Raw genomic sequence first — 27,986 nt, 5'->3', positions numbered from 1 at the left:
CTGATCATTTCTATGTCAGTGGGCAAACGTACAAAATCAGCAGGGGATCAAATACTTTTTTCCCTCACTGTATGTATTGTCAGGCATGCGTAAGTGGCTGCAAGGGAGTCAGGCGCAGGAGAGCAGGTATTTGGTAGCACACAGAGCCTTTTATTCAGGCGAACCAAAAGCACACGGCTCAATGAACACAAAATACAAAACGGGTATACATAACCCAGCGCAACCAGACTAACGTGCGCATACATCAACACAGATAAACAATACCACACAAAGACATGGGGGAAACAGAGGGTTAAATACACAACACATAATGAGGGACAATGAGAACCAGGTGTGTGGAAAAACGAGACGAAACAAATGGAAAATGAAAAATGGATCGCGATGGCTAGAAGGCCGGTGATGTCGACCGCCCGAACACCGCCCAAACAAGGAGAGGGACCGACTTCGGCAGAAGTCATGGCACGTTTCTGTACCAAAACAATAAGAACTACCTATTTCTATCCAAACATTAAGAATTACCTATCTCTATCCAAACAATCATAACTACCTATCTCTACCTAAACCATAAGAACTACCTATCTCTATCCAAACATTAAGAACTACCTATCTAGCTCTACCCAAACAATCATAACTATCTATCTCTACCTAAACCATATGAACTACCTGTCTCTACCTAAACCATAAGCACTATCGATCTCTGCCTAAACCATATGAACGATCTATCTCTACCTAAACCATATGAACGATCTATCTCTACCTAAACCATATGAACGATCTATCTCTACCTAAACCATATGAACGACCTGTCTCTACCTAAACCATATGAACGACCTGTCTCTACCTAAACCATATGAACTATCTATCTCTACCTAAACCATATGAACGACCTGTCTCTACCTAAACCATATGAACTACCTATCTCTATCTAAACCATATGAACTACCTATCTCTACCTAAACCATATGAACGACCTGTCTCTACCTAAACCATATGAACGATCTATCTCTACCTAAATCATATGAACTACCTATCTCTACCTAAACCATATGAACTACCTGTCTCTACCTAAACCATATGAATGGTTGAGAATAACGGACCCATAACAACGTGAAATCCTGGATCTGGATTTTATATGTTTTTGGTACAGTGAAATAGAAAGCTATAGAAAAAGACAATTAAATACTTTTTAAACCCTTCCTTTAAATATAAAACATGTTGCTAAGGTGAGACTGACTTGACTTCTACTGGTGTGTATGTTAAACCAGTGGATTAGCTTTTTTTGCCACAATGCATCAACAGTACGTGGGCCACAAGGAAGTAATACACACAACTATTAAAATGGACATCAATGTTGTACTCAGAGTACCTTTTTACTCTAGTTTAGCTGTTAACACTGGAACAGTTATAATCATACAGTATATACACATTCTCACACAGGACACAGACATTTTAGTGTGTTCATCACAGATCATCTGTAGATATCGTACATTACTCGAATTTAGATGTTTGTATCTAATGGGGATCATTTTTTCCAATATACTGAATATAAGACTTGAGTGTCTAGTGCTGATTTCATACTTGTACAAGCTCAAAGGACTGAATCCAGTGGGTTTTGTACTGCATTTCCAAAACTTCAGAATCTACTGTAATGTCTAGATGGCAGTAGGACATGCAATATAGTGAGAAAACACACAGAAACCTGAATGCATGGAAAGTTTGTTCTTTATAGTACTCGAGAGGGAAAATACACGGAAGAGGCTGACATCACTCTCCATCTCTCTTCTTCTGCCTGGGTTGTGTCTGGGCATTTCCTGTCTCTTGTTAGCTTCATAGTCATACATACATAGTGACAGGACAGACCTCATCCCTAAGTCAGAGGGAGGAGGAGATACAAGGAGCCTCTGGACTCTGGAGAACTAGTCAGGAAATAGGAAGAGATATTCTGTGTCTGGTGCTTCGTTCATGTGCTCCTCTGAAAATCAGAAACTCAGCAATCCTACTAAACGTTGTTTTTGATGTTGGAAACTGTATTATTGATAATTCCATGAGAAAACAGCAACTCAAGTTTCCCAGTCAAACGTGTATGAATTTCCAAGTAGCACATGAACGCAGCAGTAGTGTAGTCAGTGTCCCTCTTCTTTCTCTGTCCTGGAGTACAGAAGCACCTCCCTAACCCCAATCCTACCCCTCTCAGGGGTCTGACCTCTGTCCTGGAGTACAGTAGCACCTCCCTAACCCCAATACTACCCCTCTCAGGGGTCTGACATGTCCATGAAGTCATTCTCTGGTGGTGGGCCGCTCCGGTACCAGCTGCAGGAAGAGTCTGAGCGTTTGATGCAGGCATACTGTCTGGCCTGCTCCCCACTCAGACTGTTAACCAGCAGCCAGTCGGTCCAAAGACACTCATTATCCGTAGTGGTGGCACAAGGCACTGAGTAGCAGGTAGCAATCTGAGGATAATGACAAGGGGTTTGGGTTAGGTTGTTATAGAGGCAATCTGGGGACAGCAACCAGGTTCTGGGGACAACAACCAGGTTCTGGTGGCAATCTGGGGACAACAACCAGGTTCTGGGGACAACAACCAAGTTATGGTGGCAATCTGGGGACAACAACCAGGTTATAGTGGCAAGCTGGGGACAATAACCAGGTTCTGGTGGCAATCTGGGGACAACAACCAGGTTATGGTGGCAATCTGGGGACAACAACCAGGTTCTGGGGACAACAACCAGGTTATGGTGGCAATCTGGGGACAACAACCAGGTTATGGTGGCAATCTGGTAACAACAACCAGGTTATAGTGGCAATCTGGTAACAACAACCAGGTTATAGTGGCAATCTGGCGACAACAACCAGGTTATAGTGGCAATCTGGTAACAACAACCAGGTTATAGTAGTAATCTGGGGACAAAAATCAGGTTCTAGTGGTAATCTGGGGACAATATCCAGGTTCTAGTGGTAATCTGGGGACAATAAACAGGTTCTAGTGGTAATCTGGGGACAATATCCAGGTTATAGTGGCAATCTGGGGACAACAGAAAGGGTTATAGTGACAATCTGGGGACAACAGGAAGGGGTGTGGGTTATGTTATAACTTACTGTGAGAGAGAGAGAAAAAGACAAAGACAGTGAGACATTGAGTACTCACCTTGCAGTCACAGCCCATCTGGTATCTGTAGTTGAGGTTCTTCTTCTGCGACATGGACAGGTTGTCCCAGGGTTCTACCAGATCACACAGTCCAATGGACACCTTCCCATCACTCCACATACTACCTGCAGAACAACGTAAATTGGGTCAACACTGTAAGCCAATGAAGGTACAGTAAGTGCCTGCAGAAAGTATTCATACCCCTTGTCTTATTCCACATTTTGTTGTGTTACAGCCTGAATTCAAAATGGATTCACACAATAGCCCATAATGACAAAGTGAAAACAGATTTTTTTATGTTCGCAAATTTATTGAAAATAAAATACAGAAATGTACATAAGAATTCACATCCATGAGTCAACACTTGATAGAATCACTTTTGGCAGTGATTACAGCTGTGAGTCTTTCTGGGTAACTCTGTAAGAGCTTTGCAATCTGGATTGGACAATATTTACGCTATCTTTTTACAAGCTCTGTCCAGTTGGTTGGTGATCGTTGCTAGACAGCCATTTTCAAGTCTTGCCATAGAGTTCCAAGCTGATTTAAGTCAAAACTGTAACTAAGCCGCTCTTTCTGGCTGAAAGGTGAATTCATCTCCCAGTGTCTGTTGGAAATGCAAAGTGCTCCAACTTTAATCTACATGTACCATACAGGTTTTCCCCTAGGATTTTGACCGTGCTTCGCTCTATTCCGTTTATGTTTACACTAAAAAACTCTCCAGTCCTTGCAGATAACAAGCATATCAATAACATGATGCAGCCACCACCATGCTTGAAAATGTGAAGTGTGGTACTCAGTGATGTGTTGTGTTGGATTCGTCCCAAACATGACACTTTGTATTCAGGAGATTAAGTTCATTTGACATATTTTTAGCAGTTTTACTTTAGTGCGTTATTGCGAACAGGATTCATGTTTTGGAAGATTTGTGACTCGTTTCAGGAAACTAGGCGTATGTCACGGGTTACTACTTCACAGGAGAGACGTTTGCACATTAACTTATTTTTTTATCAAAATGTATTTTTTGGCAGAAATGCCTTCTGGAACTTTCATGTGCCTTAATAACAGACTTGTATGCCATCTGTAAATACAAATAAAATTGTTAAATTAGAGCCTAGTTGGTTTAGCCACAGAAAAAGTCAGCCACCTTCCCGCTAGCCATGATTGGCTGAGATGATGAGTGGGTTGGACATGCCGAGAGAGAGGTTTGGATTGGTCTGCACATATAGCACGCTTCTGTCTATTTGAGCCGGTCAGTATGTGTAATGTGTCTAACGCAGCTTTATTTTTATGTTTCACGTAGTAGAACTGCATAAGTGTTGCTCGCCATTTTCTGGAGGACCGAGTTTTGAAATCAGTGGAATTAGAGTATGATAGCTAAGGAGATGGAGAAAACACCATGCTCTACCAACTGAGCTACAGGGAAGGCTAACTGATAGCTGATAGCTAAGGAGATGGAGAAAACACCAGTCTACGGATCTTCAAACTAAGGGCAACCATGGCAACTGTGACAGGGAGAAGCACCCATCTATGATGTAAGATAGTCTAGCTAGCTACATTTTCAGATATTACTTGTTTCTAATTTTGACAGAACGTAATTTTCATTTCAAGTTAAAGTGTACTGTAAGCTAGCTAGCTAACGTTAGCTGGCTGGCTCGCTAGCTAATGGTACGTGCATGATCTTATTATTCGTATCTCAGAGCCATTAGCTTTGCTAGTTATAGCCTAATGTTAGCTAGCTAACATTGAACCTGGTTGGTTAGCTACTTGCAGATTCATACAGGGTAGTAATGTCATGAGTTGGGATTATGGTTCATTGTTTAGCTAGCTAGCTAGCTACATGTCTTAACAAAAGACTCCACTATGCAAGAATCCATTTCAATAGAATGTTCATGATATCAATGCAACAACTGTAGATAGACGTAGCTGGTAAATGCGCTCTGGCTATCTACTCTAATTTCAGAGCACTCTCGTCTGAGTGTGCCAGAGTGCAGAATCACTGACGAATTTACGAACACTCAACACCAGTTGAATATGGCCGGTGTCGGTAAAAAAGCGTAAATTGTAAATCTAAGTAAAGGAATGGAATTAAGAATATATAAACTCTAAACTCAACTCTCTAGAGACAGCAGGAGCGGTAGAGATACTCTGAATGATCGGCTATGAAAAGCCAACTGACATTCACTCCTGAGGTGATAACCTGTTGCACCCTCGACAACCACTGTGATTATTATTATTTGACCCTGCTGGTCATCTATGAACATTTGAACCTCTTGGCCATGTGCTTCTATGCTTGCTGTTTAGGGTATTAGGCTGGGTTTCTGTACAGCACTTTGAGATATCAGCGTATGTAAGAAGGGCTATATATAAATCAATTTGATTTGATAAACATATGGACGAGCAATGTCAGAGCGGCATAGACTAAGATGCAGTAGAATAGAATACAGTATATACTGTACATACGAGATGAGTATTGCAAAATATGTAAACATTATTAAGGGTGACGAGTAGTGATGCACCGATATGACATTTTTGTCCGATACCGCTATCCAATATTTTCCTTGCCCAAAAAAACAATTCCGATACCCATAATTTACAATTTTTAGCAGCCTTTTATGCATTCTAGTACAGTTAAATAGTTAACACACACACATGGTCACAGTGGTCTAAGGCACTGCATCTCAGTGCAAGAGGCGTCACTACAGTCCCTGGTTCGAATCCAGGCTGTATCACATCCGGCCGTGATTGGGAGTCCCCTAGGGTGGCGAACAATTGGCCCAGCGTTGTCCGGGTTTGGCTGGGTTAGGCCGTCATTGTTAATAAGAATTTGTTCTTAACTGACTTGCCTAGTTAAAAAAAGGTTACACACACACACACCACACTGACCAAAAAGTTATTTTTGGGGCATTTACGTAAGTCCCCATTACCAGTAAAACATAATCAAAACCTATTTCTTTCACTTACTTGCTGTGCTGTTCATTTGTTCAGTCTTTTCATTCTCAACCAGGATTGCATCATACATGTCAAGCACTGAAGTTTCAGCTTTGTCTGTCCGTGGCTTCTCTTCCTCCGTGTGCACTGTCACTGTGTCCATTTCCATCTTGTCCAGCTGAGTATGTAACATTTCATGTAAACCCTGTTTTTTTTGTCTGCATCGAAGTAGCGGTCCTTGTACATAGCATCGAGCATGGTAGTGACACAGTAAAGCATGGTGGCGACACTTGTTCACAGCCTATGTGGGCAGTTTTCTTGACAGGGCAAACTGTTGTCAAGGGCAACTGTTTCATTCACCAATGTGGGCCAGTAAAAACTGGTTGGCTTAACATTGGTGAAGTCAGAATGGGAATGCGCACTCCGCTGTTATGTGACAGAATCAGTGGCGTTAGAATTAGGAATTAGAATACAAATACTACACTGAACAAAAGTATAAACGCAACATGTAAAGTGTTTGTCCCATGTTTCATGAGCTGAAAAAAAAGATCCCAGAAATGTTCCATACGCACATAAAACCTCTCAAATGTTGTGCACATTTGTTTACATCCCTGTCAGTTTTGTTCAGCGGGCATTTCAGTGCCATGAGAGAGGGTATCACGTCTGTTGCAAGCACAGTTGACGAGCTTATTTCTCGAGTCAGTTGTTTGAATGGAGCTAGCTAGTGTGTTCATGTTTCCAAGTTTCAAACATGTTCTCAAATGCCATTGAAATGGCAGTAGAGGTATGACAACCAGCATATTCATGAGCATGCAATATGACTTTCCTCAGTACGAAACCCTCGACGGCCCACTGTGCTGTGAGACTCAGCATGCTCATGAGGCTAATATTGCTGGTCCAAATGTCAGTCGTGAAGCTAATAGCAGTGACTTTATACCTGTGTAACTCCGGTAGAGCAACATCTGAAAAATAGTACCAAAAAAACAGGTAAGGTAGAGGTAATATGATCCTTGACTAGTCTCTCAAAGAACTTCATGATGACAGAAGTGAGTGCTACGGGGTGATAGTCATTCAGTTCAGTTACCTTTGCTTTCTTGGGTACAGGAACAATGGTGGCCATCTTGAAGCATGTGGGGACAGCAGACTGGGATAGGGAGCGATTGAATATGTCCGTAAACACACCAGCCAGCTGATCTGCACATGATCTGAGGATGTGGCTAGGGATGCCATCTGGGCCAGTAGCCTTGCGAGGGTTAACACGTTAAATGTCTTACTCAAGTCAGCCACAGCGAAGGAGAGCCCACAGTCCTTGGTAGCGGTCCGCGGCAGTGGCATTGTGTTATCCTCAAAGCGGGTGAAGAAGATGTTTAGCTTGTCAGAAAGCAAGAAGTCGCTGTCCACGAGGTGACTGGTTTTCTCTTTGTAGTCCATGATTGTCTCTATACTGACGTTTTGCCTATTTGATTGCCTTGCAAAGGGAAAACTACACTGCTTGTATTCTACCATGTTCCCAGTCACCTTGCCATGTTTAAATGTGGTGGATTGCGCTTTCAGTTTTGCGCAAATGCTGCCATCTATCCACAGTTTCTGGTTGGGGTACGTTTTAATAGTCACAGTGGGTACAACATCTCCTATGCACTTCCTGATGAACTCAGTCACCATATAAGTATATTCGTCAATGTTATTCTCGGAAGCTACCCGGAACATATCCCAGTCCGTGTGATCAAAACAATCTTGAAGGCCTTTATGGTAATGTGGTTCTCTGGTCTGATGAAACCAAGATTGAAGTCTTTGGCCTGAATGCCAAGCGTCACGTCTGGAGGAAACCTGGAACTATCCCTAAGATGAAGCATGGTAGTGGCAGCATCATGCTGTGGGGATGTTTTTCAGCGGCAGGGACTGGGAGACTAGTCAGAATCGAGGGAAAGATGACTGGAGCAAAGTACAGAGAGATCCTTGATGAAAACCTGCTCCAGAGCGCACAGGACCCCAGACTGGGGCATAGGTTCTCCTTCCAACAGGACAACGACCGTAATCATACAGCCAAGACAATGCACGAGCGGCTTCGGGACAAGTCTCTGAATGTCCTTGAGTGGCCCAGCCAGAGCCCGGACTTGAACCCGATCTAACATCTCTGGAGAGACCTGAAAATAGCTGTGCAGCAACGCTCCCCATCCAACTTGACAGAGCTTGAGAGGCTCTGCAGAGAAGAATGGGAGAAACTCCCCAAATACAGGTGTGTCAAGCTTGTAGTGTCATAATCAAGAAGACTCTAGGATGTAATCGCTGCCAAAGGTGCTTCAACAAAGTACTGAGTAAAGGCTCTGAGTACTTACGCACATGTGATATTAAAATTATTATTATATTTTTTTTGCAAAAATTTCTAAAAACCTGTTTCTGCTTGGTCATTATGGGTTATTGTGTGTTGATTGATGAGTGACAAAAACTATTTAATACATTTTCGAATAAGGCTGTAACATAACAAAATGTGGAAAAAGTGAATGGGTCTGAATACTTTCCGAACGTATTGTATCTTCATATAGTGTTGAGTCATCTGCATTTACTCAAAGCCAGTGGCATGTTATTAGTAATGATTGAAAAATGTAAGGGGCCTAGACTGCTGGATTTCCTGACTCTACCTGAATTATGTTGGAGAGGCTTCCATTAAAGAATACCCCTGTGTTCTGTTAGACAAGTAACTCTTTATCCACAATACAGTAGGGAGTGTAAAGCCATAACAAATATGTTAACAAATGTCAAAAGCCACATTAAAGTCTAACAAAACAGCCCACACAATCTTTTTATCGTCTATTTCTAGCAGCCAATCATCAGTCATTTGTGTAAGTGCTGTCCTTGTTGTACTGTATGTTCTTCCCTATAAGCTGAAATGGTGTTTTTCAATTTGTTTACTGTGAAATAGCATTGTATCTGGTCACTCACAATTTCTTTCAAAAGTTTACTAAGGGTTGGTAACAGGCTGATTGGTCGGCTATTTGAGCCAGTAACGGTGGCTTTACTATTCTTGGATAGTGGAATGACTTTTACTTCCCTCCAGTCCTGAGGGCACACACTTTCTAGTAGACTTAAATTGAAGCTAAGGCAAATAGGAGTGGCAATATCGTCCTCTATTATCCTCAGTCATTTTCCATCCAGGATGTCAGACCCCGGTGTCTTGTCATTGTTGATAGACATTTTTCACCTCTTCAAAACTCACTTTATGGAACGCAAAAGTACTTGTCTTTCATAAATTGGTCAGATTCAAATCACATTTTATTTTTCCCATTTTTCCCAATACAACCCTAACCTTACCGTGATATGTTTTACTTACAAACCCTTAACCAATAATGAAGTTCAAGAAATAGAGTAAATAAAATATTTACTAAATAAACTGAAGTAAAAATGTTAATAAAAAGTAACACAATAAAATAACAATAACAAGGCTGTATACAGGGGGTACCTGTACCGAGTCAATGTGTGGGTGTATAAGTTAGTCAAGGTAATTCAGATGAAGTGCCTTGCTCAAGGACAAATCGAGTATTCAAACCAGCGCCCTTTCAATTGCTGGTACAACGATCTTAAACCTGCCGGCACTTGGGTGTGCATGCGATGGGCTCTACCTCCCTGTCCAGCAGTGTTCTCTCATCATATGAGCCATAGGTGATGTGCTCTATACCAATCCCAGAAGTGTTTTATTGTCATAATAACTACAGGCGATGGGCTCTATTCCCCTGCACAGCAGTGTTCTCTCATCATATGAACCATAGGTGATGGGCTCTACTCCCTATCCCAGCAATGTTTTATTATCATATGAACCATAGGTGATGGGCTCTACTCCCCTGCCTAGATGTGTTATTTATTTATTTATTTTTATTTCACCTTTATTTAAACAGGTAGGCTAGTTGAGAACAAGTTCTCATTTACATCTGCGCCCTGGCCAAGATAAAGTAAAGCAGTTCGACACAAACAACAACACAGAGTTACACATGGAATAAACAAACGTACAGTTAATAATATAGTAGAAAAGGTCTCTATTCAGTGGTGCAAATGAGGTAGGATAAGGGAGGTAGGCAATAAATAGGCCATTGTAGCGAAGTAATTACAATATACCAATTAAACACTGGAATGGTAGATGTGCAGAAGATGAATGTGCAAGTAGAGATTAGGGGTGCAAAGGAGCAAGATAAATAAATAAATACAGTATGGGGATGCTGTAGTTGGATGGGCTATTTACAGATGGGCTATGTACAGGTGCAGTTATATTGTCATATGAACTACAGGCGATGGCCTCTATTCCCCAGCCCAGCAGTGTTCTCTCATCAAATGAACCATAGGTGATTGGCTCTATTCCCCTGCCCAGTAGTGTTGTATTATCATATGAACCATAGGTGATTGGCTCTATTCCCCTGCCTAGTAATTATATATTATCATATGAACCATAGGTGATTGGCTCTATTCCCCTGCCTAGTAGTTATATATTATCATATGAACCACAGGCTCTATTCCCCAACCCAGCAGTGTTCTATTTTCTTATGAAGCAGTACTTTACCTGACAGCAGGTAATGGACCTTGTTGTTGGAGTCTAGTTTGACTCCACACAGGGAGGAGAAGACGGGTGTGTACACATACTGGATGTCCTTCACCTTCTCAAAGCCTTTAAACATCTACAGGGTGGAGGACAAAAACATACCTTTAGTGTTGCACAGTGCTCCAACCAGGGCCTAAAATTAACTACCAGCCATTAAAAAATGTACCAGCAAAAATTACACCAACAAACACAAATGTATTACTATTAAGAAGTAATGTGATATGTTGTTTAAAATTAAATGTATTTTAACCAAAATATCACAGTGCTAAAACGACTAGAGTCATGTTAGTGCCTGTGAGATTGAGAGTCTGACTAGAAGCCATGTTGTATTCTCTTCCCTAACAGTTGAAACTCAAACATTGAAAAACAACCTTAGCTTGTGAACAAAACAATGTAAATAGCCAAGAAACACAAGGACACTTCAGTAGTCTTTCGTTTCAAGTAAATTAGACCAACTTTTATACCTGTGAGTAGCACTTCTAAAAATGTATTTTTCACTCAGCTCCTCAGGTGTGCACAGCCCCCAGGGAGGTGTCGCAACGCGAGGTGGGATAGGCTATATAGGATTCATAGTTCTTTGACTTTGTGAGATTACTTTACTAGCTATGAAACAAAATGGCAGAAATACTTTGAAAACAGCTACAGCAGCATTTATTTTACTGTAAATGTGATCAAACTTGACTTTTTATTCAGAAATGTGAGTGAAATGCGCGCACTGGGGAGCCTTGACCACCCACCAACGTGACTGGTGAAATATACATTTTACCTGCCAATGCCAAAATCTACCTGCATTTGGCGATGGCGGGTGTTGAATTAAGGCACCATACAAACCTCTAGTGTTGCGCAGTGCTCCAACTATAATCTACATGTACCATAACATACTGAAGGGGAAATAATTTCAGTGCATCTGTATCAAACATAAGTTTGTACTGTGAAATACATTCTAGCTGTGATCAGTTACATGTTAATGTTGAGCCAAGAATGACTACTTTTGAAGAAAGTATTGAGTTACATTTTAATGTTTAACCAATAATTACTACTACTGTACAAAGTAATAAGTTACATGGTAATGTTGAACCGAGAATGAATGACTGCTTTTGTAGAAAGTTATTCCGCTTTTATATTATGCTGTCTATGTGATGAAACATAGGATCACCGCTCTGGGTTTCTGGTGCTAAATGTTTTGTTTATAGTGTCGTGTCTTTGGCATCATTAACTTGAAGACATGTTTATCAAATAACTCTGTAAATATTATTACGCGATTAAACTGATTAATCGTGTAACTGTAATTAACTAGAAGGTCGGGACACCAAGGAAAATATTCAGATTACAAAGTTATAATTTTCCTAATATAACTTTCAGATATTATAATATCTGATCGATTTGTCTCATTAATGATGTGTTAGTTTACCTCACGCCAGTCTCATTCCAAACGTCGTAAATTGTTGGTTATCTGCACGAACCCAGTCTTCACTACGAGTCATCCATACATCAATTGTCTTAAAATCATTTATTTACTAAACTAAATAATTCAACAGAAATGCATAATCAAACAGATATGGTTACAAGGAAATGATAGGAAAATGTGCCCTAGTGGGCTGAACCGGCATGGCAGCTTGTTAGACAAAAGGGGAGTGGTGGTCAGCTGAAAATACACTACAGAGTTGATAAATATTAACAATTGAAATGCTAATCCTTTGCACATGAACGCTCACCCATTCGGGAACAATTGCAATCAATATATATATTTACGCTCAGTGTGTCGTCGGGATCTTTGTTGAAAAGTTCTGTTCTGTTGGAGAGTTTTGTCCTCGCATTCTCTCTCTCTCTCTCTCTCTCAGTTAGAATGGATATTTCAAAGTGACATTCATTACTGTCGTTATAGAATGGATGTTCCGTCGGTCTTCGCGTTCAATGATACCGAATTCCTAGCTGCAGACTAGTAATTCATATCAAAGACTTGTTCTTATTCTGTATTGATAGTCTAATAGTTTAACCACGTGGTATGGTTAAAGTACAGTAGAGGGATGCATGGTCAAACCTATTGGCCAACTCGTAATGGAGTGGAGGCCTGGTCTGGGGAAAGAAACCCTGGGTGGGGGTTTATATACCGAACGTAGAAAAGGCTGTCACATGACGCCAGGTCCTGTCTGTGTCCCTGGGGGCGTGCCGATGACTTAGTTAAGACTCCAAAGGGAATTGGAGTTTCCATCATTAAACAGTCCAAAATCACATTACACAATATCACAAACAGTTCTATCCTTTTTCATAAATTTTATACAACCATTTAGATGTAAGTCTCATAGCTGAGGCTAGTATATAAACATTATTATGGTAATATGGCCGTATTGTCTCTCATGAGTTTCACAAAATTGTACCAAACGGACCAGTTCGTAGCTGGATTCTTCACCGATCTTTTTTACCTTCTCCAGAACATAAATGTCGTTCGGTTCTCCAATTCTGTGAGGTGGAAGAATTCCTTTGTCTCTCCATGAAAACACTGTCTCTTTATACTGTGGCCATGAGGTGGGACATTTTCTTAGGAATTTACGACCCCTTCTGACCACAGCAGCATGGGTGTAGGAGACAGAGGGAGATGAAATTTGATGGTGAAGAAGTGCAGGGGGAGGTGCAGGGGGAGGGGGTCAACTGTGCTCGCTGTACCCAAAGAGGGCAACGTCATGACAATAGTCACATGCGCCGAATACAACAGGTGTAGACCTTACCGTGAAATGCTTACTTACAAGCCCTTAACCATCAACGCAGTTCTTAAGACAACAGAGTTAAGAAGATATTTACTATATAAACTAAAGTGAAAAATATAAGGAGGCTATATACAGGGGGTACCAGTACCGAATCAATGTGCGTGTGTACAGGATAGTTGAGGTAATTTGTACATGTGTAGTACCTGTCAAAAGTTTTGACATACCTACTCATTCCAGGGATTTTCTTTATTTTTACTATTTTCTACATTGTAGAATAATATTGAAGACATCAAAACTATGAAATAACACATATGGAATCATGTAGTAACCAAAAAAGTGTTAAAAGAATCCAAATATATTTTATATTTGAGATTCTTCAAAGTAGCCACCCTTTGCCAAGGCATTTTCTCAACCAGCTTCATGAAGTAGTCACCTGGCATGCATTTCAATTAACAGGTGTGCCTTGTTAAACGTTAATTTGTGGAATTTCTTTCCTTCTTAATGCATTTGAGCCAATCAGTTGTTTTGTGACAAGGTATGGGTGGTATACAGAAGATAGCCCTATTTGGTAAAAGACAAAGTTCATATTATGACAAGAACAGCTCAAAAAAATTTCAAGGACTTTTAAAGTTCCTTCAAATGCAGTCGCAAAAATCATCAAGCGCTATGATGAAACTGGCTCTCATGAGGACCGCCACAGGATAGAAGGACACAGAGTTACCTTTGTTGCAGAGGACAAGTTCATTGGAGATACCAGCCTCAGAAATTGCAGCCCAAATAAATGCTTCACAGAGTTCAAGTAACAGACACATCTCAACATCAACTGTTCAGAGGAGACTCCGTGAATCAGGCCTTCGTGGTCAAATTGCTGCAAAGAAACTACTACTAAAGGACAGCAATAAGAAAAACAGACTTGCTTGGGCCAAGAAACACGAGCAATGGACATTAGACCTGCGGAATGAATTAATCCAAATTTGAGATTTTTAGTACCAACCGCCGTGTCTTTGTGAGACGCAGAGTAGGCGAACGGATGATCTCCGCATGTGTGGTTCCCACCGTGAAGCATGGAGGAGGAGGTGTGATGGTGTGGGGGTGCCTTGCTGGTGACACAGTGATTAATTTAGAATTCAAGGCACACTTAACCAGCATGGCTACCAAAACATTCTGCAGCGATACGCCATCCCATCTGGTTTGTTCTTAGTGGGACAATCATTTGTTTTTCAGGAGGACAATGACCCAACACACCTCTAGGCTGTGTAAGGGCTATTTGATCAAGAAGGAGAGTGATGGAGTGCTGCATCAGATGACCTGGCCTCCACAATCATCCGACCTCAACCCAATTGAGATGGCTTGGGATGAGTTGGACCGCAGAGTGAAGGAAAAGTAGCCAACAAGTGCTCAGCATATGTGGGAACTCCTTCAAGACTGTTGGAAAAGCATTTCAGGTGAAGCTGGTTGAGAGAATGGCAAGAGTGCGCAAAGCTGTCATAAAGGCAAAGGGTGGCTCCTTTGAAGAATCTCAAATATAAAATATATTTTGATATGTTTATAATTTCCTCCTATTTTAGCCTACAATTTGTGTTTCCACACATCTAGACCTAGGCTGTGATGTATTCAAGACGAGGTCATTTTTATTGATCTCAGTTTGTCAGTGTCAAAGTAGCCTGCCATTTCAATCATTTGTACTGTATTAAAAAAGATTCTGCCAACCCTAAGCTACCATAAATGTTCCCCATGTGTGCAACTATAAGTGACCTCTACTCTACTGCTCTATGCCACTACACAAATGTGATGATATGCATGCAATGCTTTATTATACAGGTGATTTCTTTTCTCATGTGTTCCGGTACATCAGAAGTCCCCAGGTCATCCCCCTCTAGCGCTCACTATTTGTTCTGGCACCTCCCCATTTATAATTTAAGGACTGACTGTAGATAAAACTGCAGGTAAACCTTTATTAGATGCGATGCAGGACCAAGGTTTTCCTGGACTCACCTTGATCAACTTTTAGTAGATAAAGTACCAATGTTCTACTGGACTCACTTTGATCAACCGTTTTTAGATACAGGACCAAGGTTCTACTGTAAAAAAAAATGTAGATACAGGACCAAGGTTCTACTGTAAATAAAACTGTAGATACAGGACCAAGGTTTTACTGTAAATAAAGCTGTTGATACAGGACCAAGGTTCTACTGTAGATAAAGCTATAGATACAGGACCAAGGTTCTACTGAAGATAGAGCTGTAGATACAGGACCAAGGTTCTACCCTAGATAAAGCTGTAGATACAGGACCAAGGTTCTACTTCAGAAAGAGCTGTAGATACAGGACTAAGGTTCTACTGTCGATAGAGTTGTAGATACAGGACCAATATTCTGCTGTAGATACAGGACCAAGGTTCTACTTCAGAAAGAGCTGTAGATACAGGACCAAGGTTCTACTGTAATTGAGCTGTAGATACAGGACCAAGGTTCTACTGTAGATAAAGCTGTAGATACAGGAGCAAGGTTCTACTTCAGAAAGAGCTGTAGATACAGGACCAATATTCTGCTGTAGATACAGGACCAAGGTTCTACTGTAGATCAAGCTATAGATACAGGACCAAGGCTCTACTGTAGATAGAGCTGTAGATACAGGACCAATATTCTGCTGTAGATACAGGAACAAGGTTCTACTGTAGATAAATCTGTAGATATAGGACCAAGGTTCTACTGTAGATAAAGCTGTAGAAACAGGATCAATATTCTGCTGTAGATACAGGACCAAGGTTCTACTGTAGATCAAGCTATAGATACAGGACCAAGGTTCTACTGTAGATAGAGCTGTAGATACAGGACCAAGGTTCTACTTTAGATAGAGCTGTAGATACAGGACCAAGGTTCTACTGTAGATAGAGCTGTAGATACAGGACCAAGGTTCTACTTTAGATAGAGCTGTAGATACAGGACCAAGGTTCTACAGTAGATAAAGATGTAAATACAGGACCAAGGTTCTACTGGACTCACCTTGATCAGTTTGATCTCATATTGGATCATCTTCAGGTAAGGAGAAGAGCTGTTGCTAGGAGACACAACCTTTTCCCCAGAGATCTTTGCTCTGATCACTGAGAATAAAGAGAGGATCTGATTAGCATTACATTCCGATTCAGTCCCCTTCCGTTTTTTCCATATTTTGTTACATTACAGCCTTATTCTAAAATGGATAATATGAAACATGTTCTTCATCAATCTTCACACAATACCCCATAATCACAAATCGAAAACAGGTTTTTAGAAATGTTTCCAAATGTGTTCAAAATAAATAACAGAAATGCCCACATAAGCATTCAGACCCTTTGCTATGAGACTTGAAATTGAGCTCAGATGCATCTTGTTTACATTGATCATCCTTGAGATGTTTCGACAACTTGATTTGAGTCCACCTGTGGTAAATAAAATTGATTGGACATGATTTGGAGAGGCACACAGTATTTCATCCCCTGCTGATTTTGTACGTTTGCCCACTGACAAAGAAATGATCAGTCTATAATTTTAATGGTAGGTTTATTTGAACAGCGAGAGACAGAATAACAACAATAAAATCCAGAAAAACGCATGTCAAAAATTTTATAAATTGATTTGCATTTTAATGAGGGAAATAAGTATTTGACCCCCTCTCAATCAGAAAGATTTCTGGTTCCCACGTGTTTTTTATACAGGTAACGAGCTGAGATTAGGAGCACACTCTTAAAGGGAGTGCTCCTGATCTCAGTTTGTTACCTGTATAAAAGACAATCAATCAGATTCCAAACTCCACCATGGCCAAGACCAAAGAGCTCTCCAAGGATGTCAGGGACAAGATTGTAGACCTACACAAGGCTGGAATGGGCTACAAGACCATCGCCAAGCAGCTTGGTGAGAAGGTGACAACAGTTGGTGCGATTATTCGCAAATGGAAGAAACACAAAAGAACTGTCAATCTCCCTCGGCCTAGGGCTCCATGCAAGATCTCACCTCGTGGAGTTGCAATGATCATGAGAATGGTGAGAAATCAGCCCAGAACTACACGGGAGGATCTTGTCAATGATCTTAAGGCAGCTGGGACCATAGTCACCAAGAAAACAATTGGTAACACACTACACCGCGAAGGACTGAAATCCTGCAGCGCCCACAAGGTCTCCCTGCTCAAGAAAGCACATATACATGCCCGTCTGAAGTTTGCCAATGAACATCTGAATGATTCAGAGGACAACTGGGTGAAAGTGTTGTGGTCAGATGAGACCAACATGGAGCTGTTTGGCATCAACTCAACTCGCCGTGTTTGGAGGAGGAGGAATGCTGCCTATGACCCCAAGAACATCATCCCCACCGTCAAACATGGAGGTGGAAACATTATGCTTTGGGGATGTTTTTCTGCTAAGGGGACAGGACAACTTGACCGCATCAAAGGGACGATGGACGGGGCCATGTACCGTCAAATCTTGGGTGAGAACCTCCTTCCCTCAGCCAGGGCATTGAAAATGGGTCGTGGATGGGTATTCCAGCATGACAATGACCCAAAACACACGGCCAAGGCAACAAGGGAGTTGCTCAAGAAGAAGCACATTAAGGTCCTGGAGTGGCCTAGGCCAATCTGTGGAGGGAGCTGAAGGTTCGAGTTGCCAAACGTCAGCCTCGAAACCTTAATGACTTGGAGAAGATCTGCAAAGAGGAGTGGGACAAAATCCCTCCTGAGATGTGTGCAAACCTGGTGGCCAACTACAAGAAACGTCTGACCTCTGTGATTGCCAACAAGGGTTTTGCCACAAAGTACTAAGTCATGTTTTGCAGAGGGGGTCAAATACTTATTTCCCTCATTAAAATGCAAATCATTTTATAACACTTTTGACATGGGTTTTTCTGGATGTTTTGTTGTTATTCTGTCTCTCACTGTTCAAATAAACCTACCATTAAAATTAGGGACTGATCATTTCTTTGTCAGTGGGCAAACGTACAAAATCAGCAGGGGATCAAATACTTTTTTCCCTCACTGTACCTGATGTGGAATAGAATTCCACGTAGTCATGGCTCTATGTAGTACTGTGCGCCTTCCATAGTCTGTTCTGGACTTGGGGACTGTGAAGAGACCTCTGGTGGCATGTTTTGTGGGGTATGCATTGGTTTCTGTGCTGTCTTCCAGTAGTTCAAACAGAGAGCTCGGTGCATTCAACATGTCAATACCTTTTACAAATACAAGTAGTGATAAAGTCAATCTCTCCTCCACTTTGAGCCAGGAGGGATTGACATGCATATTATTAATATTAGCTCTCTTTGTACATCCAAGGGCCAGCCATGCTGCCCTGTTCTGAGTCAACTGCAATTTTCCCAAGTCCCCCATTTGGCACCCAAGTCCCCCATTTGGCTCTTTGTTAACTTGTTATGGATAGGGGGCAGTATTTTCACGGCCGGATAAAAAACGTACCCGATTTAATCTGATTATTACTCCTGCCCAGAAACTAGAATATGTATGTAATTATTAGCTTTGGATAGAAAACACTCCAAAGTTTCTAAAACTGTTTGAATGGTGTCTGTGAGTATAACAGAACTCATTTGGCAGGCCAAAACCTGAGAAGATTCTGTACAGGAAGGACCCTGTCTGACCATTTCTTGGCCTTTTTGATCATCTCTATCCAAAACAGGGGATCTCTGCTGTATTTTTATCCGGCCGTGAAAATACTGCCCCCTATCCATAACAGGCTAGCTTGAAAAATGGGTGTCTGATTATTTCTGTCTGGGTACTCTACTGACATTTTCTAATGTTTTGCTTTCGCTGTAAAGCCTTTTTGAAATCGGACAGTGTGGTTAGATAAAGGAGAGTCTTGTCTTTAAAATGGTGTAAAATAGTCATATGTTTGAAAAATGGAAGTTTTCGGATTTTTGAGGACTTTGTATTTCGCGCCACGCCCATCATTGGATATTGGAGCAGGTGTTCCACTAGCGGAACGTCTAGATGTAAGATTAAGTGTTGCAGTCATTTCAGTAGCTGTAGTAGCTGACATGTATAATGTTGAGTCATCTGCATGCATAGACACACTGGCCTTACTCAAAGCCAGTGGCATGTCGTTAGTAAAAATGGAAAAAAGCAAGGGGCCTAAACAGCTACCATGGGGAATTCCTGATTCTACCTGGATTATATTGGAGAGTCTTTCATTAAAGAACACCCTCTGTGTTCTGTTAGACAAGTAACTCTTTGAAAAGTATTCACCCCTCTTGACGTTTAAAGATTACTGTACATCAGCGGAACCCATCCAACTTGAAGGAGCTGGAGCAGTTTTGCCTTGAAGAATGGGCAAAAATCCCAGTGGCTAGATATGCCAAGCTTATAGAGACATACCCCAAGAGACTTGTAGTTGTAATTGCTGCAAAAGGTGGCTCTACAAAGTATTGACTTTGGGGGGGGTAAATAGTTATGTTGTGTAAATCAAATGATACAACCCCCCCAAACATTCAATTTAATTGCAGGTTGTAAGGCAACAAATAGGAAAAATGCCAAGGGGGTGAATACTTTCACATGCCACTGTAAGTTTTTTTTCAGGCAGCAGACTATGATTGATAATGTCAAAAGCTGCACTGAAGTCTAACAAGACAGACAAGAGGTAGACATGCTCATGTTATTTATGTTAGTGCAGGATGAGCTGCACACAGTGGTCTTCCTACTAGAGTACACCACCTCAGTGCTAACAGTATTACTCTGCTTCATAGGCACATGATTACTGCATACAATAGCTGTGGGATCATTAGAGGCATTCAGGGCAGTTAGAGACACATAAATTAGGTTACTTACATTGTGTCTTCCAACGCCCCTGGGTTAATGTATATTTGGTAGGGATTAAATGAGCTGGACTCGGGTCATTGATAAGTCATTGTCTCAACGCAGCCTTATAATGCTGTGAAGGATCCAGTAACCCACATTATTTTGGTGGATTCCATCCTCCTTATAGTACGAGCTTTGTTTCCAGAAGGTATCAAAACTATCAATCAATGTTACACACACAAAGCTGCAATAGTCTCATAGTCAATTATGGAGGGCTAAAAGTCTGTTAAACCGTTCAATGCCACGATTTAGGGAGGGCAGAGGACCAGATATTATGAGGTGTTTGTTGGTGTCAAGCAGAGACCCAATTAGTTCTTTAAAAATCCATCTTCAGTTGTTCTGAGCATTCCTTCATAATGTCATTGAATCCCACATGAACTATAATAAACTACATTTCCTGATGCAGGTTTAAAATGTTTGGGAGCATCGTATTTATGTCCTGTACTCATGCTCCTGGATAGCACAAAGACATACATTCTGATTACCCCCCCCCACACACACACACACACACCCACTCTCTGTACATACACTGCTACACAGACAAATCTAGGTATCTCATCCAACAGTAATGAGTCCTGATTTACTTATTTCTGGGATAGAAATCAACGACCCTCCTGGAATCACAAGTACCTGGCTCCTCCATGCTCAGATTAAACAACACAGAACCATTCTCGCTGCTGGATGAATGAATAGGACCGCTAGCCAGCATGCTGCTGAATCTACCCTAAAAATAGAGAATTATAACTATAGACATGTTATTGTTGTTATTAGTCTTGACATTAAATACTAGTTATACCAGGGTGGTGTACTAATGTTTCAGTGAGTTGAGAACAACACAGTACAGTACAGTACAGTGTTACTGAAGCCAGGGATCTGGGTGGTGGAAAAGCAGCTAACAACTCAGCTTGCCTGAAGAATCTGTCTACAACTACAAACACATGTCTGTCATTCCTTTCTCATTGTTACAAACACGTGTCTGTCATTCCTTCCTCATTGTTCAGTCTGAGAAGCTGAATGCTCATTCAGCTGTACAGACTGAAGTCCCTCTGAGAGGCCTCTGGAGGTTTAGGGTTCAGTCCCTCTAAGTACCTCTGAGAGGCCTGGATTAGAGTTACAGAGGCCTGGGTAAGGTTCTGTGAAGGGTTACATGCAAACCTCACCGGCCATGCTGCGTGCGCAAGCTTTGGAAAATAAATGTACACACATGTTATTCAATAATTTCACCTACACCGCTTGCACAAATGAACAAGTGTCGGCATAGCCAAGGGTTATGGTTAACGAGTGTCTGCATAGCCAAGGGTTAGGGTTAACAAGCGTCTGCATAGCCAAGGGTTATGGTTAACGAGCGTCTGCATAGCCAAGGGTTAGGGTTAGGGTTAACAAGCGTCTGCATAGCCAAGGTTTAGGGTTAGGGCTAACAAGCGTCTGCATAGCCAAGGGTTAGGGTTAGGGCTAACAAGCATCTGCATAGCCAAGGGTTATGGTTAGGGTTAACAAGTGTCTGCATAGCCAAGGGTTAGGTTTAACAAGCGTCTGCATAGCCAAGGGTTAGGGTTAGGGTTAACAAGTATCTGCATAGACAAGGGTTAGGGTTAGGGTTAACAAGTGTCTGTAAAGCCAAGGGTTAGGGTTAGGGTTAACAAGCATCTGTATAGCCAAGGGTTATGGTTAGGGCTAACAAGCATCTGCATAGCCAAGGGTTAGGGTTAGGGTTAACAAGCGTCTGCATAGCCAAGGTTTATGGTTAGGGCTAACAAGTGTCTGCATAGCCAAGGGTTAGGGTTAGGGTTAACAAGCGTCTGTATAGCCAATGGTTAGGGTTAGGGCTAACAAGCATCTGCATAGCCAAGGGTTAGGGTTAGGGTTAACAAGTGTCTGCATAGCCAAGGGTTAGGGCTAACAAGCGTCTGCATAGCCAAGGGTTAGGGTTAGGGTTAACAAGTGTCTGTAAAGCCAAGGGTTAGGGTTAGGGCTAACAAGCGTCTGCATAGCCAAGGGTTAGGGTTAGGGTTAGGGCTAACAAGCATCTGCATAGCCAAGGGTTATGGTTAGGGTTAGGGCTAACAAGCATCTGCATAGCCAAGGGTTAGGGTTACGGCTAACAAGTGTCTGCATAGCCAAGGTTTAGGGTTAGGGCTAACAAGCGTCTGCATAGCCAAGGGTTAGGGTTAGGGCTAACAAGCATCTGCATAGCCAAGGGTTATGGTTAGGGTTAACAAGCATCTGCATAGCCAAGGGTTATGGTTAGGGTTAACAAGCATCTGCATAGCCAAGGGTTAGGGTTAGCAAGTGTTTTATTAGAGACGCTCCATGCACTACAAGTCCTTATCAGATATCAGGAAGATACACACCCACCCATGATGAAAGACAATGTTGCAACAGAGAGAGGTTGATAGATAGATAGATAGATAGATAGATAGATAGATAGATAGATAGATAGATAGATAGATAGATAGATAGATAGATAGAATTCCTGTGCACTGTAGATAGACGTATCTGAAGTGTCTAGGTGTACCCTCTGAACATTGGTGCTTAAGTTTGTCAGATGAATGACAGATAGAGAGAACAATATAAAAATGTCTGTCTTCACGTTAAGCCTGAGAACAAATGTATAAACTTCTAACTCAACAAATGAATCAGTGTCCTTGTCATGTTCACAAAGATGGGCTGTCAGAGCCTTTAAAGTAATGGAAATTAGTATGCAGAGTGTGAGCCTGGTCCTATAGAGATGGTAATGAAGCTGCAGATTGAGATTCAGTAGTGTGTTACTGTTGCTTTCCCACTGGCTTACCTCCAACTAATAGTCTACAAGGCTGTGTTGGTCTACAGGGCTGTGTTGGTCGACAGGGCTGTGTTGGTCTACAGGGCTGTGTTGGTCTACAGGGCTGTGTTAATTTACAGGGCTGTGTTGGTCTACGGCTGTGTTGGTCTACAGGGCTGTGTTGGTCTACAGGGCTGTGTTCATCTACAGGGCTGTGTTAATCTACAGGGCTGTGTTGGTCTACAGGGCTGGGTTAATCTACAGGGCTGTGTTGGTCTACAGGGCTGTGTTGGTCTACGGCTGTGTTGGTCTACAGGGCTGTGTTGGTCTACAGGGCTGTGTTAATCTACAGGGCTGTGTTAATCTACAGGCCTGTGTTGGTCTACAAAGCTGTGTTAATCTACAGGGCTGTGTTAATCTACAGGCCTGTGTTGGTCTACGGCTGTGTTAATCTACAGGGCTGTGTTGGTCTACAAAGCTGTGTTAATCTACAGGGCTGTGTTGGTGTACAGGGCTGTGTTAATCTACAGGGCTGTGTTGGTCTACAGGGCTGTGTTAATATACAGGCCTGTGTTGGTCTACGGCTGTGTTGGTCTACAGGGCTGTGTTGGTCTACAGGGCTGTGTTGGTCGACAGGGCTGTGTTGGTCTACAGGGCTGTGTTGGTCTACAGGGCTGTGTTGATCTACAGGGCTGTGTTAATTTACAGGGCTGTGTTCGTCTACGGCTGTGTTGGTCTACAGGGCTGTGTTGGTCTACAGGGCTCTGTTCATCTACAGGGCTGTGTTAATCTACAGGGCTTTGTTAATCTACAGGGCTGTGTTGGTCTACAGGGCTGGGTTAATCTACAGGGCTGTGTTTGTCTACAGGGCTGTGTTGGTCTACGGCTGTGTTGGTCTACAGGGCTGTGTTGGTCTACAGGGCTGTGTTAATCTACAGGGCTGTGTTAATCTACAGGCCTGTGTTGGTCTACAAAGCTGTGTTAATCTACAGGGCTGTGTTAATCTACAGGCCTGTGTTGGTCTACGGCTGTGTTCATCTACAGGGCTGTGTTGGTCTACAAAGCTGTGTTAATCTACAGGGCTGTGTTAATCTACAGGGCTGTGTTGGTGTACAGGGCTGTGTTAATCTACAGGGCTGTGTTAATCTACAGGGCTGTGTTAATCTACAGGGCTGTGTTAATCTACAGGGCTGTGTTGGTCTACAGGGCTGTGTTAATCTACAGGGCTGTGTTGGTCTACAGGGCTGTGTTGGTCGACAGGGCTGTGTTACTCTACAGGGCTGTGTTCATCTACAGGGCTGTGTTAATCTACAGGGCCGTGTTGGTCTACAGGGCTGTGTTAATCTACAGGGCTGTGTTGGTCTACAGGGCTGTGTTAATCTACAGGGCTGGGTTAGTCTGCAGGACTGGGTTAGTCTACAGGGCTGTGTTGGCCCACAGGGCTAACAACTCTGTAGTTTAGACCTGTAGTCTCTGTAGTAACTCTGTAGTTTAGACCTGTAGTAAATCTGTAGAAACTCTGTAGTTTAGACCTGTAGTAACTCTGTAGTTGAGACCTGTAGTAACTCTGTAGTTTAGGCCTGTAGTAACTCTGTAGTTTAGACCTGTAGTAACTCTGTAGTTTAGACCTGTACTAACTCTGTAGTTCAGACCTGTAGTAACTCTGTTGCTCAGGCCTGTAGTAACTCTGTTGCTTCATTGTTCGCTTCATACTTCAGTCTGAGACTGCCATCATTGAAGTCGTTTGTCTTAACGGCAAAATGAGAGGTGTTATATAAAACAAAGTCACCAGCAATTGGATCATCTCTGACCTATCAGAGTATCAAAGCCAATGACACATTTTCAAACTGTCGCTTTACCCATGTGTATTCTGGCTTTGCCCAGCCCCATCGGTTTCTGGGATCAATCAGAACTGCTAGAATTTTTTCCATTCTAGAAATCGTCAGGGAGGTACTCGGATCCAGACTCATTGCGGAGACGAAACGAACGTCTATGGGCATGGCGTAGCATTTGTCCAGAGCAAAGAGTTTGGGTAGCCAGGCAACACTTTTTTCTCCACATAAAGATGAAATCACAAGAACGCTTGTGTCAGATAGCTCTCCCCTCTACAGTTATCTCTACTGGGCTGTATTGCAGAGTATGATCCAAATGTTATCCATCTCAAGACAAACCTTCAAATACAGTAGCTGTTTGACTTTCCAGTCTTCCTCTAACACTAAAGACATATGGATTTGTTTAAGGATATGTAGGAAAGTTATCTGGCTAACTCTTCAATGGTGTTATACCCCCTAGAACTCTTCAATCTGGTTCAGGGGACCCAGAGTCAAACTGAACTGTTGGTTTTGGCAGAGAGAGAGACCATTGTTTTCTGAGCAGTTTGATGCTGTGGGTGGGCGTTCTGACTTTGACTGGATTTTAGAGTGCATGTGAGAGTGCACATGAGAGTACACGTGAGAGTAAACGAGTGCACTTACTTCATATTTTTGAACGTGGCCATTTCCTCTAAGCTAAATCCATTTGACGAGATTAAATTAGGATGTTCCTGTGCTGTTAGTAGTATCAAACAAATAACAACAACTAGATGAGCTTTCCTTGTAACAATCAGCCCTTTAACTGTTAAATCCAAATGTATGATGCACAACAGTTTTCATAATAATAATAGCAGTAGCTAGTAGTGTTGTCTCACAGCTATCCCTCCACATACAACACCCGTTCTGTCAGTGACATTCTGTTAAAGGTCCCCAAAACACACACATCCCTGGTTCACTCCTCTTTTCAGTTCACTGCAGCTAGCGACTGGAAGGAGCTGCAACAAACACTCAAACTGGACAGTTTTATCTCCATCTCTTCATTCAAAGACTCAATCATGGACACTCTTACTGACAGTTGTGGCTGCTCCGCGTGGTGTATTGTTGTCTCTACCTTTTTGCCCTTTGCTGTTGACTGCCCAATAATGTTTGTACCATGTTGTGTTGCTACCATGTTGTTGTCATATTGTGTTGCTACCATGCTGTGTTGTCATGTGTTGCTCCCTTGCTATGTTGTTGTCTTAGGTCTCTCTTTATGTAGTGTTGTGTTGTCTCTCTTGTCGTGATGTGTGTTTTGCCCCCATCCCCGCAGGAGGTCTTTTGCCTTTTGGTAGGCTGTCATTGTAAATAAGAATTTGTTCTTAACTGACTTACCTAGTTAAATAAAGGTCAAATAAAATAAAGAGAAAGACCATAGATTAGTCTAGGTACTGGAAACACCAAACCTTTCTGTCTTTATAGTCTAGATACTGGAAACACCAGCCAGTCTTCACCTGCACTCCCTGGATGTGTATCATCCACCAAGACCAACACACCTGGCTAAATGAAGGTGTAAACAGACCTTTACGTGGATAAACATACCTATCTCAGCGCTGCAGAAGTGTTGCTGGGGGTGGGCTGGGTTGCAGCTGCATGCTTCCACCAGGTGGTCCAGCCTGAGGGCCAGCAGCAGGATGAGGGTCAGAGTCAAGACCAGGGGAGTCAGGGACACACAGCCAGGCAGGGGAATGCCCATCTCTCTCTCTCTCTCTCTCTCTCTCTCACCGACCAGAAAAACCCCTCTCTTCAGATCAGCGCCTTCTTTTTCACTTCCCAGGTCCCTCTTGTAGAAGAGATTCTATCTCAGAGAGACTGACCTGACTAACCTGGAAATCTATAGAGATCAGCGGTCTGTTTAGATCTGTCCCACTTTTTCTGGTTCTGACCGGATTTCCCCTGGAGGATCAACACATTATCAATCTATTCCATCTATCAGTTCTGAATGAGAGATGAGAGGTTGCTAGAGAAACAACCCCACTACTACTGACTGGTATGTTCAGAATCTGCTGCTACTACCACCTTTCTATATCTCAGTCTCTCTCTTTTTCAGACTCATTCTTTCACAAGCTCTCTCTCTCTCTCTCTGAATCCTTAGCGGGTGAGACTGGGAACCTCTTATGTACCCTACATCTTCAGACCGCCTCCCTCCTCCTCCCCTCTTCTCCCTCCCTCCTCCTCCCCTCTTCTCCCTCCCTCCTCCTCCCCTCTTCTCCCTCCCTCCACTCCTCCCCTCCACCCCTACCAGGCAGCAGTGAGTGAGTGTATTCAGTCATCAGCTCAGTTTGTGCCTCAGTTAAAAACACAAGTAGAAGAACATCTCTGACAATGGGAAAGTAGACCAGGAGAACTGCAGCTTGTTTTGAATCATAGGAGTTGACTGATGACTGTTGACTGTGTGATATGTTTTAATGAGACCTAGATTACAGTCTGGAACACGTTTGGAACTTTGTAGTTCAGCTGTGGCGCTGAAATGTAGTTTACAGTTGAGAGGAGATTTCATCTTCTGTCTTGGAGGTTCACAGCTTGATTATTATGCTGGACACGAGCCCTCAGTATGTTGTGGACACTAGTGGAGTCTCTGTGTGCGTGTGTGGTGTGGGTGGGGCGTGTGTGGTGTGGGTGGGGCGTGTGTGGTGTGGGTGGTGTGGGTGGGGCGTGTGTGGTGTGGGCGGGGCGTGTGTGGTGTGGGCGGGGCGTGTGTGGTGTGGGCGGGGCGTGTGTGGTGTGGGCGGGGCGTGCGTGGTGTGGGCGGGGCGTGCGTGGTGTGGGCGGGGCGTGTGTGGTGTGGGCGGGGCGTGTGTGGTGTGGGCGGGGCGTGTGTGGTGTGGGTGGGGCATGTGTGGTGTGGGTGGGGCGTGCGTGGTGTGGGTGGGTGGGGCGTGCGTGCGTGGTGTGGGTGGGGCGTGCGTGGTGTGAGTGGGGCGTGCGTGGTGTGAGTGGGGCGTGTGTGGTGTGGGTGGGGCGTGTGTGGTGTGGGTGGGGCGTGCGTGGTGTGGGTGGGGCGTGCGTGGTGTGGGTGGGGCGTGCGTGGTGTGAGTGGGGCGTGCGTGGTGTGGGTGGGGCGTGCGTGGTGTGGGTGGGGCGTGCGTGGTGTGGGTGGGGCGTAGGTGCGTGCGGCGGTGGCAGCAACACACCTAGTCTCCTGTCTCAGGTTATTAACCATGAGCACGTCCTCACTGATACAC

General features: G+C 42.9%; 2 protein-coding genes across 3 annotated transcripts in view; one reads left to right on the top strand and one right to left on the bottom strand.

Moving 5' to 3' along the window:
* The window catches only part of LOC115207248 (synapsin-2), a 163,143-nt gene that overhangs the window by 83,609 nt on the left and 51,548 nt on the right, over positions 1 to 27,986 (top strand). The gene's annotated exons all lie outside the window — the stretch shown is intronic.
* LOC115207249 (metalloproteinase inhibitor 4) lies at positions 130 to 26,898 on the bottom strand. 2 transcript variants are annotated; one of them, XR_003880970.1, is made up of 6 exons: positions 26,344 to 26,898; positions 16,368 to 16,465; positions 10,620 to 10,734; positions 3,146 to 3,270; positions 1,066 to 2,450; positions 130 to 981 (listed from the first exon to the last, which is right to left on the bottom strand). XR_003880970.1 is itself a non-coding variant. In XM_029774223.1 (5 exons), exons 1-5 carry the CDS (start codon positions 26,495 to 26,497, stop codon positions 2,253 to 2,255), a joined length of 690 nt encoding a protein of 229 aa, XP_029630083.1. In that variant the 5' UTR covers positions 26,498 to 26,898; the 3' UTR covers positions 130 to 2,252. The 2 variants fall into 2 exon arrangements, 1 of the variants encoding a protein (XP_029630083.1); XM_029774223.1 differs by having other exon boundaries at positions 130 to 2,450.

This window comes from Salmo trutta, chromosome 14 (assembly GCF_901001165.1).
Source record: "Salmo trutta chromosome 14, fSalTru1.1, whole genome shotgun sequence".
NCBI classification, from domain to species: Eukaryota; Metazoa; Chordata; class Actinopteri; order Salmoniformes; family Salmonidae; genus Salmo; species Salmo trutta.
Note: the sequence above shows the minus strand (reverse complement) of the source record. Positions and strands in the feature narration are given on the sequence as shown.

Excerpts from the sequence above, each read along its gene's own strand:
- LOC115207249 (XM_029774223.1), bottom strand. The coding sequence starts at position 26,497 with ATGGGCATTCCCCTGCCTGGCTGTGTGTCCCTGACTCCCCTGGTCTTG. Across the intron at positions 16,466-26,343 it reads CTTCTGCAGCGCTGAGATAG|TGATCAGAGCAAAGATCTCT; the intron begins GTATGTTTATCC and ends CTTTATTCTCAG. Across the intron at positions 3,271-10,619 it reads GGTCCATTACCTGCTGTCAG|GTAGTATGTGGAGTGATGGG; the intron begins GTAAAGTACTGC and ends GTTGTTCTGCAG.